General features: G+C 35.9%; 1 protein-coding gene across 7 annotated transcripts in view; it reads right to left on the bottom strand.

Moving 5' to 3' along the window:
• The window catches only part of LOC127415449 (fibroblast growth factor receptor 1-A), a 79,921-nt gene that overhangs the window by 37,913 nt on the left and 24,914 nt on the right, over positions 1-17,094 (bottom strand). For 6 of the 7 annotated variants that reach the window (XM_051654187.1, XM_051654191.1, XM_051654192.1 and 3 more), the window contains 4 exons: positions 10,340-10,597; positions 9,382-9,465; positions 6,183-6,355; positions 1,403-1,526 (listed from right to left, as the gene is read on the bottom strand). In XM_051654187.1, coding sequence (XP_051510147.1) covers positions 1,403-1,526; positions 6,183-6,355; positions 9,382-9,465; positions 10,340-10,597 — 639 coding nt within the window. The remainder of the gene's footprint in view (positions 1-1,402; positions 1,527-6,182; positions 6,356-9,381; positions 9,466-10,339; positions 10,598-17,094) is intronic. The other variant, XM_051654190.1, reaches the window with a different exon arrangement.

Below are 17,094 nucleotides of genomic sequence, written 5' to 3'. Positions count from 1 at the left end.
AATTACTTTATTCCAAATACTCTGATCTCATCTTGAGCCACTAACCGAGTCTCTAACTCATCCACGGAATCAAGTAAACACTTTATCTTTTCAATGGATCATTTAACATGCACCATCAACAGCGTACACATGTCTGTCCTTGATGCACACGTGCCCATAAACACTCACACGCAAGGTGTAAAGTCACCCATTACCTCAGTTCATTTCAGTGAAGTAATGGTAACCATTAGTGGTGCTGCGCCGAACCATTAGCTTCATGGTAAACAACAGCTATTTGCATCTGACTGACTCAAGTAAACACTGAAGCACTTCTGCAAATCTCCCTTGGGGATCATTAGCCATCAACTGTGCTGGCTAAAAACGAAAATCAATTTAATCAAAGGCTTAGCCATAAATCATTGAAATTAAGCTAGTGGGATAAGACTAACACAAATTTGTCTCCAACCAAGAAAAGCCAAATGAGGGATTTAGCAGCACTTGGATAAAGATAGCATTTACATCAAACTAATTTTCAAAATGCATAGGTTCGACCTATCCTTGTAATTCTTTTCTTGCTAAATTCAAATTGCACATTTCTCCTCAGTGTAAATTCTGTAGTTCCGATCTGGAAACTGTACCACATTTGTTTTTTTGAATGTGATTATGCAAATGATTTATGGAAATAAGTATCACTGCTTGTTTTCACAACTATTTATTGTTGAAGTTATGACTGTATAGCATTGTATAGATTGGGTGTTTTAAAAGTTTTACCCTTTGTGAAAGTTTCATATACACAAAATGTAAGGGTAATGCTTCTAATGCCAAATTTGAGACTTTTTAAAATAAAATGTTTTATGACTCCCTGGGCTCTACTTCTTATAAGTAAAAACATCAAAACATCTCTTCTATTGAAAATAATTGTTGGCTTATTTGAAATGTAACTTTATAATGGTGTTTTATTGTATATATAAAAATCAGAATTATATCCTAAATATGTATTTGTACAGTAAATCCAATTATATAATTATAAATCCAAGTATATATTTCTACTTCCTGAATATATAGTTATAAATCAGAATACATAGTTATAAATCGAAGTATATAGTTAGAAATCCGAATATATATTTGTAAATCAGAATATATGGTTATAAATAAGGATATATTCAGTTTTTACATTTATATATTCAGAATATATAACAATATATATTCAGAATTTATATTATTATTTCCTGTGCGACCCCCCCCAATAATAATAATTATATAATATAATTAATAAATGTTCTATTTTATCTTTTTAATAATTTTTTTTAAAGTTGTATTAGGCTGGCTCCTTGCAATATCAAAATTCCCTGTACAAGCTCTAAATAGAATCAAAATACAAGCATTAAAAAATTGAAGAGCTACAACAGGAAATATGACTGACCGACTACGTCCAGTTGGTAGGTGTGATTGATGCTCCCGTATTTGTTCTCCACCAGACAGGTGTAGTTGCCTTTGTCTGAAGGCACTACTGACTCCATTATGATGGTCCACATGTGCTCTCGAACCTGTGCAATGAAAAAATGAGATATACATGGTTTACTTCAGGATTTGGATGACTTTATAACATACATGTATCTGCAAGCGCAGCATTCCGCAGAATTTACACATCCGTTCAAAATGTCCAAGTTCTATGTATCCCTCATACCTTACATGAACATTTTATTAAATATTTTGGCTGATTTGATGATGCTTCCAGCCACCACTAGAGTTCTTGATTCTGTTAAACAAGTCTTAACGTATTTGCATTTAGATGCATTTCATTGGCAATTCGTTGGTTTATCCAAAGCGCCTTACATTACATTCAATGTATACAATTGTCAGCATGTATGTTCCCTGGGAATCGAGCCTTGGTGTCGCAGTTTAGCTGAAAGAACAATATTTAAATGCGTTACACAGAAAAAGTGTGCAAATTCAGTGTGAGACTATATATACACCAGTAAAATAACCTCACAATATATAAACTGTTTGCAAAAATTATGTCTGTGCATGTGTGGAGGTTGCTAAAGGAGTGAATAAGATAAAACAACAACAACAACAAAAATATTCTTAAATTACATTAAATTATTAAAGACGAAATCTTCTTGCAGCCCAACATATAAAACCAGAAAGTTGCTAAAAGCATTAGAGGTCTGTTTGCCTTTCTCTGATCATTTTGATGAAAGGTTGAGTAAGTACATTGGCAGCAAATCTTCATCAGGGCAGTTTAACATTCAGTCAGGCACAAGATCAGAGCTGTTGAGAACAACATGTTCCATGGAGGAGAGTGGGAAACAAGCCACTAAAACTGGCCTCTTTCAAGCCAAAACCTCTATAAAGAGCTGCTAGCACATATCAAGCTTTAGCACTTTAAAAACTGAATTTTTGGAATTAATCATTGGGCATTCATAAACACTTACAGGAATAGCTGACCCTAAAAGGAACTTTCATGTCATTCCAAACTAGGGCTGGGCGATATGGCAAAAAAATAAACTCTTGATTTTTATCAAACTTATGGACGATTCACAATTCGATTTAGTGCTCATGATTTTATACTTATATTTTAAAATTACAATTAATTTATTTACTAGTAAAACTTTTTTAGTGAGGAAAAAATATACTGAGTGCACCTTCAAGAACTTGCATTTTTAGCAAGTTCTCGCATGAACACATGAGTTGCTGTCAACTAGCTTCAAGATTTTCACTGAAAAATTACTTGGTTGTTTCTCATCAAAATCGTATGCCTTCAGAAGACTTGGAATATGATGCACAAGCCGAATGGACAATTTTTATTATACTTTTGGATCCTTTAAGCATTAAAGTTTCATCAAGCATCAACTGCCATTTTATTTAAAAGATAGACCAGGATATTATTATTTTTTTTCTTATGTGATTTGCAAAAGATAGAAAGTCATGCAGGGTTGGAATGACATGAGAGTGAGTAAATTATTACATATATTTTTGGATGAACTATTCCTTTAAAGTTCAAACAAACAGTAAGTGACAGAAAACTTAAACACACTCTGCTTATTCGTTACTCTGGCTTAATGAAATTCAGACATAAAGGCCTTTAGGTTAGGCATAGTTAATAGAAGGTTATGGCCTCTAAACCTACAGAACCCCAGATGTGATCTGCTACACTCACAGTCTACCTGACTTTTTTCGCATACACTTCATGTAAATGAACAATTGTGCCAGACTCGTTAAACAAAAGAAACAAACTTTGAGAGACAGGGTAGAAAGCTGGGGGGAAGGTGACTCCAAAAAGCAGCAGGGCCCCTCAACGGAACCCCCCATAACCCCTGGAGCTCAAGAATACATGTTTGGATGAATTTATGCATGCATGCTCCTCTTGCAATGGCATGGTATTGAGTGAATGGCACTGACAAAAACAGTCCAAGCTTATTACCTGGTATACTTGTGTGTTTGGATAAAAATTGTGTCAATGCACATGTAATTCTGTGCGTGCTTGCGTGTGTGTGCATTGCAGTGGCCTCAAACACACTCCAGATGGTAAAGTGAGTATGCGGTATGGAGGAAGAGGACTAATGCCTCCCAGCTGGGAAACACCTTGATGGGAAACACAGACGGTACAGGTCCACAATGATACCAGCAGAAAATTTCACTTTAATCTCATGTAGAAGAGTGAGGAATGGAATAAAGAGATAGTCAAAGAAAGTAAGAAAAAAGAGAAAGTAAAAGCTGAAATGTAATTTATTTTTTAAATACCCACTGGGTAATTGTTTTGCTTTTTTCTAATCTTTTAAACTGAAAGAAGTATAGTAATAGTATTAAATTATTCTGAAAAATAAGTATAAAATGAGATAAAGACTCAGTCATATTAGTCTTAGAGAATAAGATCCTTCATTCTACTTATGGCATTCATGAGCACCGTGTTGAGATCACATGACCAGCTAAATATTAGTCACTTTATGTCAATAATTACCAGGTAACTGAACGCTTTTACTTGCACAATATATTAATCATGGCTGGTCGCGAATAGCGCATTCATTTACAATGAAATCAATTACGGAGAACTTCGGGTTTTGCGTAATGCTGCATCTATGTTGCTAGGTGTCAGCGCAAAAAAAACTCACACATTTTGAGTGTCCTTTTACATATTTCAAATACCTATCCCAGCTTAATATGCAAAGACAACAATAATTAAGCCATTCATTGGTTAATTTAGCCGAAAACAGACTAAAGACTGTGGCGCTATCAAAATATTGCACTGTCTGTTTAAGCATCCCGACCAGCCTGATACATTGCCTCAACCAATGGCGTGTAGTTTAAGGCGGGACTATCCGTTTGTCCGCTGACTATCCATTTGTGTGAGCAGTGTTCAACAAACCTGTTTGAAAACAATCATAACTTTTGAAATTCCATTTGGTTTTGCTAGAAGCAAAGAAATCACACTGACCACGTTTACATGCACTTAAGAAAACGGTTTATTCAAGGGTTTTTGCAGAAAGCTGCATTAGCGGCATTCTTACAGGTTTTTGAAGAGTGTGCATGTACGTGGAGATGAGAGAGGATACCTAACGTCATAGGATAAAGCCATACATCATATCAACAATTCAACATTTCTGGGAGTACAGCAGGAAAAGAGAAAAGCACATACACTATAAAATATACCCATTTATACACACCCATTTAAAATATCGACGGCCCCTCACATCTGCGAATATGCGTTCAAGTACACTGGGGGAATCCCAGAGTTTGACGTTAGAGGGAAACCCCACTATGTAAAGTCAAAGAAACAAACACAGTAACAACTCTTGAATATCTGGAAAGCGAAGCAACAGAGAATAAAATAGTGAAGTCTTCCTCGGATCCCATGTTTGTTATTTACACAAGCGTTGCTGGGAAATTTTGATGCTGTGACAAAAAGCTGCTTACTTACCGAGCAGCATGTAAACGGGAGGAAAGAAAAAGCCGCGAACACAATGCATGTAAATGGGAATGCCGTTTTTCAGCCTTAAGCAGCTTTCTCACAATAAATGGCTTTCTGGTGTCCATGTACACAACCTCACTGTTCAACTTTAAGCAATGTGCTACAAAAGGGATTTTCAAACCAGGGGGCCACAAGGGGGTGCAATGGAGTCCGCAGAAAATGTACTGAATTTGACATTATTACTGATTTACTCTGCTTTCTAAAGACTAGGTAAATAAATCTAACGATAGTCTAATTTGGGTAGAAAAAAGATGCGCTGTTAACTTGAGACAAATGAAATATTTTAAAAATATTTTAATTTCTTTTGACTTGAGTACAGTGACAATTTAAAAGCAAATTATTTAATTTTGCACAAAACATGTTGTTTTTATAAGATCACACTTACAACTTTTCTCACGTAAATTTAAAAAACCCCTGTGCTACAATGTTTTACAAAAACTAGAGGCACTCTTCTGTTCCCTATTAGAAGACACCAGCATGAAGCAATCAAAACATGCCACATGGTTGGTTTGGACCAAGTGGCTTCACTAACATTTAATAACTTTTGTGTTTTTGTTTTTTTTTAGTTGTACACAAAGATGAATCTCAGTGGAGCTCAAATGCTCAAATGTCACACTAACCAACAACCAAAGAATGAGCAAATATTTTCCAAAAGTACAAATATGGCAGATTACAAACATAATGAGAAATGTTACTCCAAATTTTATGTTACTGGGCAAAACTAGAACAACTGTGTGCCAAATTAAGAGTTTAATAAGTATGAAACAGGTTAGCTCTGGTATCGCTAATTATGTGTCGCTAAGGAATCAAAATGTGATTAAAATGATTGTTATTTTGGTTCTGTTCAAATGACACCATGTTTTAATTAGTAAAAGCACAAAGTGAGTCCTGGAGTTTATTCTGGTCCGAGTAGAACCATTTGCGTAAAATGACTACAGTCAAGCAAAGAGAAGAAACCCACAGATCTAGTGTCTGCCTTCCAGGCACGGCTATTCAAATCCTGTCATGCTATATTGAGGTGTCTGGAAGACAGATCTGTCGAGGAGGAGGTGCTCTGCTCTGTCTCTCTAACCTCCAAAACAGAGTATGTGCTCACCGATAACACATGTAGTATAAAATCTAACAACACACAGTAAACGGTCTGTATTTTAATCTTCTGATGATCTCGTATATTACACAAATACTTTACAATTTCAGTGGTGCGCCTTCAGCCACATCCAGGTTCTCTCACCTTGAATCCTCCTATTCGCTGGTCTCTCTTGAACTCTTTGCCGTTCTTGAGCCACTTGAGGGTTGGGTTAGGGTTACCATTCGCTTGGCAACGGAACTTGACAGTTTTGCTAGCTGGAACCGCATGGAGCTTCTTCTCCATCTTATCAGGTTGAGCCCAGACTGGAGCCATCGCTGTGCAACACAGAAAGGGAAGAGTTAATGAAATCATTACAGAGACCTAAAATGTCAAATGTTCAAGATACTTTGTGCAAAAACAAAATAAAAGGGACAGTTAATGGGATAGATGTCAACCTCATGATGTTTCAGACCAGTCTGACCAACTTTCTTCCATGGAACACAAAGGAACATAGTAAGCAAATAGTGACAAGTAGTTGTCAAGCTCCACAAAACAACAACAAAACAATAACACCATAAAAGACGTGATCTCTATTCTAAGTCTCCTGAAGCAATATGACAGCTCTGAGTGAGGAACAGACTGAAATTTAAGTCATTATTTATTGAAGATCGTCCCTTATGCCCTAGCTGTTATATCTCATTTGCACTTTCGCATATTCATACTGCAGCGTTGCAATCGGTCACATGACAGGCAAAAACCAATGCTATTCAGCACGATTGACATCAAACCTGCTGAGAAAATATGCAAAAGCAAATTAAATTTGATACCAACGGCAGAAGAAAAGGTTTTAACTACTTAAATTTCGGTCCGTTTCTCATGCAAAACTATTGTTTTGCTTTAGAAGACTTTTAATATAGCACATGAGCAGTGCTGGGTAAGTTACTCAAAATAAGTAATCCACTATATATAATTAATTCTATAAAAATATAATCAGATTTCTTTACTGATTACTTAATCTAAAAGTAAACATTACTAATTACCTTTCTTTTAAGCAGGGCTGCAACAACTAATCGATAAAAAAAAAATCGATAATTATCGATAATCAAAATCAACGACAACGAATTTCATTATCGATTAGTTGGATATTTGCAGTAACATGGAGAAGGCCCATCATTGACATCACTTTACAGCCCAGTGAAAAATATGTTGCATGATGAAACTAATTTTTAAAGACAACGGAGACAAGTTGAAGCGGAACAAACAGTTCAACAAAAAGTTGTCCAGCACGTGAGAGCACTTTATAAAGACTTAAAAGAAGATCGTAATAAGCATAGAGTTTAATGATGACCAGTTGTGCATCAGGTAGCCTACGTTGACAGAGTTCATGTGCTGTTTTAATGCGCGAGAGTTGTTTATCTCCAGCGCGAGAGTTGTTTCTCTCCAGTGCATCATTTACATTTTACTGCTAATTTCTGTTTTATAATGTATACAGTGTGAATTCAAAATCAAGCGTGTATTTCGCAAAACAAGTTGTTTTTACCACAAGCGAGTAACCGTTAAACTTTGATGAGTGAGCGAGCTCGCGCATTCGCTTCAATCATACCGATCGCAATGGAGAAAGGGAGCGCAATCATTTGGACATTGCACATCATACCACGATTTCAGTTTCAATGTAATCAGTTGTGCAGCTTGTCATGTTTTAAAGTGAGTAACAGTAAGCACCGAGATGAGACTTTTAAGCGCGAGAGTAAATCTCCACAGGGGTTAGATGACCGTACTACAGTACAACTGTGTTTAATGCTGAATGTAATGTATAATGATGCTAACGGTCCTGATATTTGAAAGTCCTCCTGATAATGCCAAATGCAATGTCTGATTTCACTAGTAAATGTACCATGGCAAACATTATTTTACTCTATAAGCAAACACATATTTTTGAAAAGAATAGTTTAGAAACATGTAATCAGTGACAATACTATTCTAAAACATTCTTAATTTAAAATATTCAAAATGTATGTAATCAATGACAGTGTACAAACATATGTCTCTAACATAATTATGGCTGGGCAGAATAATTTATATTTCTATTCTGGTGTCACTATTGCCCTCTGCTGGATTTTTAGTCACACTCCATCCCCGATGAATCATTTTACTCTTTAATGAACAGTACTTTTTGTTAAGTTTTACAAGTAAAGGAACTGTTCTGCATATGTCCTGAAAGTAATAATAATGATAATGATTATAATAATAATAAATTCAAACTTAACTTTTCATGATTCAGGATTTTCTTTGTTCAATGTTTTGTGAGAGTAAAGAATTGTACCGTAAATCGAACCAAATCCTTACGCCCTTTAACATTTCTGTGGGGTTTTTTTTTTAAATTATATTTTAATAAAATACAGGAAATAAGATTTTTTTTATCAGATTAATCAAAGAATAGTTAGTTGCAGCCCTACTTTTAAGTTACTTTTTAAATATCATTTCCTAGAAAAGTTTTTGGTTTTCCGCTGATTCAAACTGTCTATATTTCCTCAATCATTGTCGCACACCCTTCAGCTGTCACAGAAATGTTAACAGATGTACATATGAATTCATATTTTAAATGTATTATATGTATTACTTATGCGCAAGTAATGTACGGAATTACTTTAATTGAAATTCAGTAACTGTAACCTGATTACCAGAATTTAAAATGTAATGCTTTCCACTACTTTGTTTTTTTTTACTTAAGTAATCCGACTACAGTAGCTAATTACTTTGTAATTGGATACACCCAATACTGCGCATGAGCCGCATGGACTACTTTTATGGCACTTTCTTGGTGCTTTTGACTTTTTAGAAACTTTACAGCCCGTGGTCTCTGTATGCGTTCACTGTATGGAAAAGAGTTGTTTGAACATTTTCCTACACTTTTCCTTTTATGTTTCATGGAAGAAAGTCATATGATTTGGAACGACACTAGGGTGAGTAAATAATGACAGGACTTTCAATGTTGGCTGCTTTAATGCAGAAAAGCAACACAAAAACAACAGAAGGTTCCTGAGAAGTGATTGTAACAAGGTGACCGGACCGTAAATCAAAGGGTGCAACATTTCTGTGTTGGTTGCTGGTTTCATTCTGTCTGATTGGCTTGATGGTGCCCTCTGGACTCAAAGACTAACCAAATCAAAAGACATGAAGGCATTCAGTCTCATAAAGCTCGGCACATACTACTAAACAGTTGTGGTTTTTCACATAAATATGAGCACTATCCCACCAATTTCGTAGGTAACTGATAGTGTTATAGACATTTTTCAGACTTTGGTGTTGCTATGCATAAAGCAATACAAGCTCACACAGACTTTGACAAAGAGTGACTCACGAAGCAGTTTCTGGCTACTTGATAGCTTGGCCTCCTCTGAGGAAGATTCTTCATCATCATCATCTTCTGAGGAAGCCAATACATCTGACCAAGAACAGAAAATTAGGTTATTTAAATGTAATAAACAATCAAAAGTTTTTAAGCAGAAACATACAAATTTTCAATAAATTTTATTTTTATTTTTATACAAATGAGTTCAAATGCATGACCTTAGAAATGCATCTTGCAGCTTTTTAAAAAAGGGCTTTTTATTCGGATGGGACTACTGTAGTTTTCCCTGAGGATGTCAGGTAAATTCATGATTCACAGACATCCTTTGTGGATTTAAATCCTAACATTTACATCCTTCTCACACAACCTCATGAAATGTATTTTTATTTTTTTTCCCTTTTGTCCCCAATTTGCCCAATTCTCAATGCGCTCTAGGTCCTCGTGGTGGCGGAGGACGAATCTCAGCTGCCTCCACGTCTGAGACCGTCAATCTGCGCATCTTATCACGTGGCTTGTTGAGCACGTTCCTGCGGAGACATAGCACATGTGGAGGCTTCACGCTATTCTCTGCGGCATCCACACACAATTCACCACGCACCCCACCGAGAGCGAGAACCACATTATAGCGACCACGAGGAGGTTAGCCCATGTGACTTTACCCTCCCTTGCAACCGGGCCAATTTGGTTGCTTAGGAGACCTGGCTGGAGTCACTCAAACTCAAATTCGAACTCGTGACTCCAGGTGTGGTAGTCAGCATCGTTACTTGCTGAGCTACCCAGGCCCCAACCTCATGAAATTATTGAGTAAATTACCATCGGCTAATTCAAGGGTCCTCTGAGAAATCTAATCCTCTCTAGACAGGAAATGAGCCCGTTCTTAATAATTGTAACTCCAACATTGTTTGGACAACTAATCCTGTCCGATTAGTGCTTATGTCAGTAATTTTATATTTTGTAAGTTTCTAACCTGTAACATTGACATTGAAGTAATCTGTGTGGTTGCTGTTGGGTCCCTGAGCAAAGCAAGCATACACGCCAGAGTCCGCCGGTTCCACAGTCTCGATCTCCAGATGATCATTCCGTAGTTGTGTATGTTCTCCATCAACCAATGGAACATTGTCCTTAGTCCAGGTCACTTCCTGTGTCTCCTCTTTTCCTTTACAGCTCAGCTCCAGTTTTTCCCCTGGATACAAAGTGAACTGTGTGGGCTCAACCTGGGCTACTGCTAAAAACAGAAACAGAGGGTATAAAAAGAGCTCTATTTAGTTGACATATTTCTTATTGAAACAGGAAGTTGTAGTGTGACATACTGAAGCTCTCATCCAAACAGCCAATTGAGCATAACAGTGCCCGCTAAGAATGTGCGATATGTATCGTCTACGATAATATCTTAATTGTTCTTTTAACAATGTGCGAGCTGACATTATCGAGTATGTCACTCGCTTTGCAAAAAATAATCAAAAACACGCCTTGAGAGTCCAAGCATTCACTGCGTGATGTAGCCTAGTAACATAGACTACTGTGCGCGCACATTGAAAGTGCACGCTTTCACTGCGTGATGTAGCCTATTAGAATGCAGCGTGCTAGTATAGGTGTATCAGTTCACTGATTGGTGGATCTTTTGATTGGTGGATCTTTCTCTGCTGGATCATGGGTAATGTAGTTGTTAACCAAGAATTTCACTATTAAACACATTTTTTAAACAATGAAGTTGAAATAACGCAGACTGATGGATTCAACGGAAGCATACACTAATCGATGAACAACCTCAAAATTCACTTTATTCAAAATTCAATTCCTTTAAAGGGTTATATGTTTTAGTTGAAAATCAATTAGTCTATGCTTTTACCAGTCAGAAGTAGGCGGTATTAAAGGGGGTAACATTCTCATTCTAGAAAGCAATTTACTGGACAAATTGAGTGAGTGCAAGATGAATCAATATTTTTGGTCAGTTTTCCCGGAAGACTGTACATTTTAAATGTGGGTATCTGCTATAAGTATTTTTTTCTTTCAATAAAACACTAGCATATAGATACATGGAGTAAAACATTTTTTAATGGGGTCTATAAGTCTAATAAATACATCACTGAAGCCTGTTGCTTTACAGCAAAAATGAGGCATTTTTATCCATTACTGAACCCAGAACATTGTAAGCATTTAGCATCCTACACATGTTGAGCAAAACACCTTCAAGCGTCTATCAAAGATACCATCTCTGTCAGGGCAAAATCAAATCTCAGTTGGAATTAGTCAAGGGCCAATTGTCAGGCCAATTCAGACAGAGAGCTCATATTTGATTATGGGATGCAAGGTTGGGGGCATTGTCTCAGACACAGCCACCTGAGCCCACCCCGTTGCTCCTGGCGACCACTGGAGGAAGAGGGGGGCTGAGATTTGGGGGTGGGGAGGCTTAATATAATTATGCTGATATATTGTCCATCAACATCATGACGCCTGTCTGCTCCCATCAAAAACGTGGTTCGTGGACTGCTTCTTGTAGGATATAAATAATGTACTTGGAGATTATCCCTGTTGGGGTCTTCCTTAAAAGAACAGATGAAGTTGTCAAACACTTCATTTACATGGATACCAGAGAGCAGCTTATTGCAAGAAAGTGGCTTATTGCGGGAAAGCGGCTTATTGTAAGAAAGTAGCTTTCCTGTTAACATGCACTATATTAGCGAAAGTGTATACATCTCTTGTATACATCCAGCGCGGTCAGTTAGGTTAGTCTGGGATTCCGCCAGTGGACGAGTGGATATACGCGAAAGTGAGGGACCATCGATATTTTACATTTGTGTGTATAAATGGACATAGTGTATGTGCTTTTTCCACTGTACTCCCAGAAACGTTGAATTCTTGTTTACATGACGTTTCAGAATGCCGCATACTGCAAAAACTCTGGAATAAACCGTTTTCATAAATACACGTGGTCAATGAGCACATACGGACACGATATGTTAATTGCGGCTACGTACGAACAGTAAGTGGAGGTGAGATTTTTACATTTACAAAACAAATGGTGACTGCTTCATATTCAAATGGTAATTGAATTTAGTTCAGTTCAATAATAGTGTGTCTGACTTGCAAAAAGGGATTTGAATGTTACCAGCTGGTTTCCTGTAAAGGGCGCATAACAGCGTGATTGTCCAAAAAGGTCAGATTTCCATGAAATCCTGCCACTTGCTGAAAAAGACATTTACACTACTGTTTTGAAGTGCATAAATCAAAACAGGGTGATTCTCACAAAACTGACACGAAAAATTTCCTGGTCACCCCAAATCAATATAAAATAAAATATGGAAACAAATATTTAATAAAGAAAAAAGCCTATATTTGGGACAATCAAGATTTTTTGCATTGTGACATTATTAAATGTAAACACTTAAACACATTTCATCCCCCAATTCTAATTACTGTAAAATGTCCGGATGTTTTACTTTTACTATTCCCATTGTTTTCAATAATGATTCTCATTACTGTGACACAGTAATTTTTTACTGTATTGCTATATTATCAGTGTTGGGCAAGTTACTTAAAAAAAGCAATCCACTACACATTACTAACTACTTCTCAAAAATTATTATTTAGATAACTTTACTGATTACTTAATTGAAAACCTAATCACATTACTAATTACATTACTTTTAAAAACACTTGTCACAAACATTTTTTGTTTTTTCTGCTCAACAAATTCAAAATAATGTATATTTCCTTGTCCCTTCAGCTGTCAGAGAAATGCAAACAGAAGTACATATGAAATATGAATTACCATTTTAACAATTTTTTTTAGAAATATTTGTAACCCAAGAAATTTACTTGAAAGTAATTATTTTAATTGAAAGTCAGTGACTGTAATCTGATTACAAGAATTTAAAATGTAATGCATTACACTACATTGTGCCTAAAAGTAATTAGAATACAGTAACTAATTACCTTGCACAACCCCAATTCCAAAAAAGTGGGGACAGTATGAAAAATGCTAATAAAAACAAAAAGGAGTGATTTGTTAATTATATTCACCTTTTGCTAAATTGAAAGCACTGCAACTACACATTATATGATGTTTTACCTTGTGAATGTCATTATTTTGTAAATTACAGTAATTTCAAATCAGATGATTGAAACACGCTCCAAAAAGGTTGGGACAGTCGAGTGTTTACCACTGTGAAACATCACCATTTCTTCTAATAACACTTTCTAAGCATTTGGGCACTGAAATTATGTAGGTCTTTAGCTGCACAATTGTACGGGGTCTTCATTGCCGTATGGTGTGCTTCATAATGTGCCACACATTCTCAATTGGAGACAGTTTAGGACTGCAGACTGCACCCGCACTCTCTGCTTACACAGCCATGCACTTGAAATCCAGGCAGTATGTGGTTTTAAGTTGTCCTGTTGGAAAATGCAGGGACATCCCTGGAAAAGATGGTGCTGGATGGCAGTATATGCTGCTTTAAAATTTTTACATATCTGTCTGCATTCATGATGTTCTCACAGATGTGCGAGTTACCCATGCCATGTGCACTGACACACCCCTGGCCCATACAGACACTGGCTTTTGGACCTGATGCTGATAACAGCTTGGATGGTCCTTTTCCTCTTTGGCCCGGATAACACGACAGCTGTGTTTTTCAAAAAAGTTTTGAAATGTGACTCTTCAGACCAAAAAACACAGTTTCACTGTTCTACTTTCCATCTAAGATGAGACCGAGCCCAGAGAAGTCGGCAGTGCTTCTGGACAGTGTTGATGTATGGCTTCTGCTTTGCATAGTAAAGTTAACTTGCATCTGTGGGTGCAGCAGCGAGTGGTGTTGACTAATAAAGGTTTACTAAAGTTATCCCAAGCCCATGTACATGATATCCATTACAAATGAATGCCGTTTTTTTAAGACAGTGATGTCTGAGGGATCAGAGATCATGCGCATTCAAGTGGTTTTCGTCTTGCTCTTTATGCACTGAGATTTGACCATATTCCTTGAATTTTTTAACTATATTGTGCACTGTACAGGGTGAAATGTCCAAAATCCATCCAATTTGTCTTTGGGGAACAGTGTTCTCAAAGTGCTGGATTATTTGCTGAATCATCTGTTGGCAAATTGACAAGTCTTGAACGATCCTTGCTCTTGAAGGACTAGGCTGTTTATGGAGGCTTCTTATACAGTATACAGTACTATGACACAATTTCCTCACCTGTTTAACCTCTCCTGTTTCACATCGCTCAAATTGTCATTATTCTTAAATTGCCCCTGTCTCTTTTGGAGCGTGTTGCAATCATCTGATTTGAAATTACTGTACATTTTCAAATAAAAAAAATAAAAAATATTCACAAGGAAATACATCATATAATGTGTAGTTGTAGTGCTTTCAATATAGCAAAGGGTGAATATAATTTACAAATCACTCCTTTTTGCTTTTAATTAAAATTACCTCAAATAAAAGGCAGTAGCAAGTTAATACAACTACGATGTATAAATACTTAATTTAAATATTACTTTTTTTCACAATGCGGTAAATCGTAATGACAATTAATATTTACGTGTTGCAGTAATGGGAATTGATGGGATTAAATGTGTGTAACCATCACTAAAATAATGTCACAATGTAAAAAATCTTAAAGGGCCTACAAATAGGCTTAATTTTCTATAAGTAAAATGTAATTATTTATTTTTCCTTATAAATTTGGAGTAAAATAGGATCAGGACATTTTCTTGACAGGTTTTGAGAGAATCAAAATACAAACATTAAAATGTTCTGGAAAAATTTATAAATTTAACTTGTAACTTACCAACAAAGATTTTAAGGCAGAAGACAGTGTTGGTGATATGGCTATGCTCATTACCGTAACAAGTTTTTAATAGTAAGCAGAGCACAAACACATCTTAAGTTTCCTTTTTACTAGTTTTACTGTAGTAACTTCACCCTGTCACTACCACTAACTCCAATAAAGCAGAGTGAGCGAGAGGCCTGTTGCAGCAGGTTTTGGGCTTGTCTCCATGGTGACCTCAGTAGGGTCTAGTTAAGGTATTTCCTGCTTCGCATGTGTCTAACAGGCTCTTAATCCTGACAGGAACAGGGGCCAGGGAGGGATCAACTTTCCCCACCAAAACAAGGCAGAAAAGAATGGGGCACGGAGAAAAGATAATGAGCTAGTAGATATTCAAGCATAAAGAGAAGCTTAAAATGTGCTGCTTACTTGTGTCCTCACCAGTGTTAGTATATTACCTTCCAAGCACAAAAGTAGTGTTGTGCATTACATTTTAAATGTATGTAATCAAATAACAGTAACTGACTTTCATTTAAATTGAAAGATACACAATTCTATAATAATATATAAATGTAGAATACATTTAAAACATGAATAAGGTTAATATGTACCTCTGTTTGCATTTTGTGACAGCTGAAGGGCATGCACCCCCTAACAAGTCAGTGAACAAGGAGGAAATATAGGCATTATTTTGAATCCATTAAATGGAAAAACAAAAGCTTTTCTCTGAAAAGTGTTTTAGAAAGTAACTTAAAAGTAATTGGTAATGTGATTACAATTTTAGAGTAGTTAACTAGTCATTTGTAGTGAATTACTTTTTTAAATGTAACTTACCCAAGACTGGTCATCACTGTGTTAATCACTCTTTTTCAATTTTCACTATAGTCTTTGTTCATAACTATTTAACTATGAACATAGCTACAGTATGTCCTCCTTTATCTTCTCTCTTTTTGGTTGTCTTTGTGAACACTAGAACTATTAATTCACAAAACAATTATGCCAATAAAGGATCTGGATAAAGCATTAGTATTTTGAAGTGTTGGCACATACATTGGAATCTATTCAGACTGGGCAATTTATAAAATATTCATGAAATCTGCGCAGTTATTTTGTTTGTGACAAAAATGAATTAACATTGTGAATAATCGCAATTATTTTCATTTAAATCATCAGACTACTTTCGTAATCCTTCCTTATGAGAGCACTAGCTGTTTTAAGAACGTCTCTGAATTTAAAATCAGTAACAAAAAAAAAAAAAAAAAATAAATAAATTTCAAAGTTGGTAAGCTTGATACTTTTCCATAAATCAGTTCAAATTTAGAATCAGTTTGATTTCTGATTCAAAATTATGATTAATTTTGCGTCATCACTCAAAAATCTCCCTGTGGCTTTTTCATACATCGAAATGTTTTAGTACAATATATGAAGGTAAATATTTTACTATTTAGTGATAATCACTGTGAAAAACATGCCTTGATTATTTTTAACTAGATTTTGTATTGTGGTTTAGTTCTTGCATTAAACATTTGGAATCCACCTGGCTACAATGGCTGCATGGTTGAAATGATGGTTCTTCTGAATTAAAAATACCCTCCTTTTTTAGCCATTACAGAACAAATACAGGTGTCAAGAAAAAGTATGTGAACCCTTTGGAATTACCTGCATTTATGCATACATTTGTGTTACAATCTGGTTTAATCTTCATCTTAATTACAACAATGCACAAACACAATCTGTTTTAACTAATAACACACAAATTATTGTATTGTTCTTGTACATATTGAATCCATCATTCAAACATTCACAGTGTAGGTTGAAAAAAGTGAACCCCTAGGCTAATGACATCAACAAAATCTATTTAGAGTCAGGAGTTCAGGCATCCAATTATTAAAACGAGATTGTAGGTGTTGGTTAGAGCTACTTTGACTTATAAAAAGCACTCATGCATTTTGAGT

This window comes from Myxocyprinus asiaticus, chromosome 24, assembly GCF_019703515.2.
Source record: "Myxocyprinus asiaticus isolate MX2 ecotype Aquarium Trade chromosome 24, UBuf_Myxa_2, whole genome shotgun sequence".
Lineage (NCBI taxonomy): Eukaryota > Metazoa > Chordata > Actinopteri > Cypriniformes > Catostomidae > Myxocyprinus > Myxocyprinus asiaticus.
The sequence above is the reverse complement of the archived record's forward strand: the minus strand, read 5'-3'. Positions and strand labels throughout refer to the sequence as shown.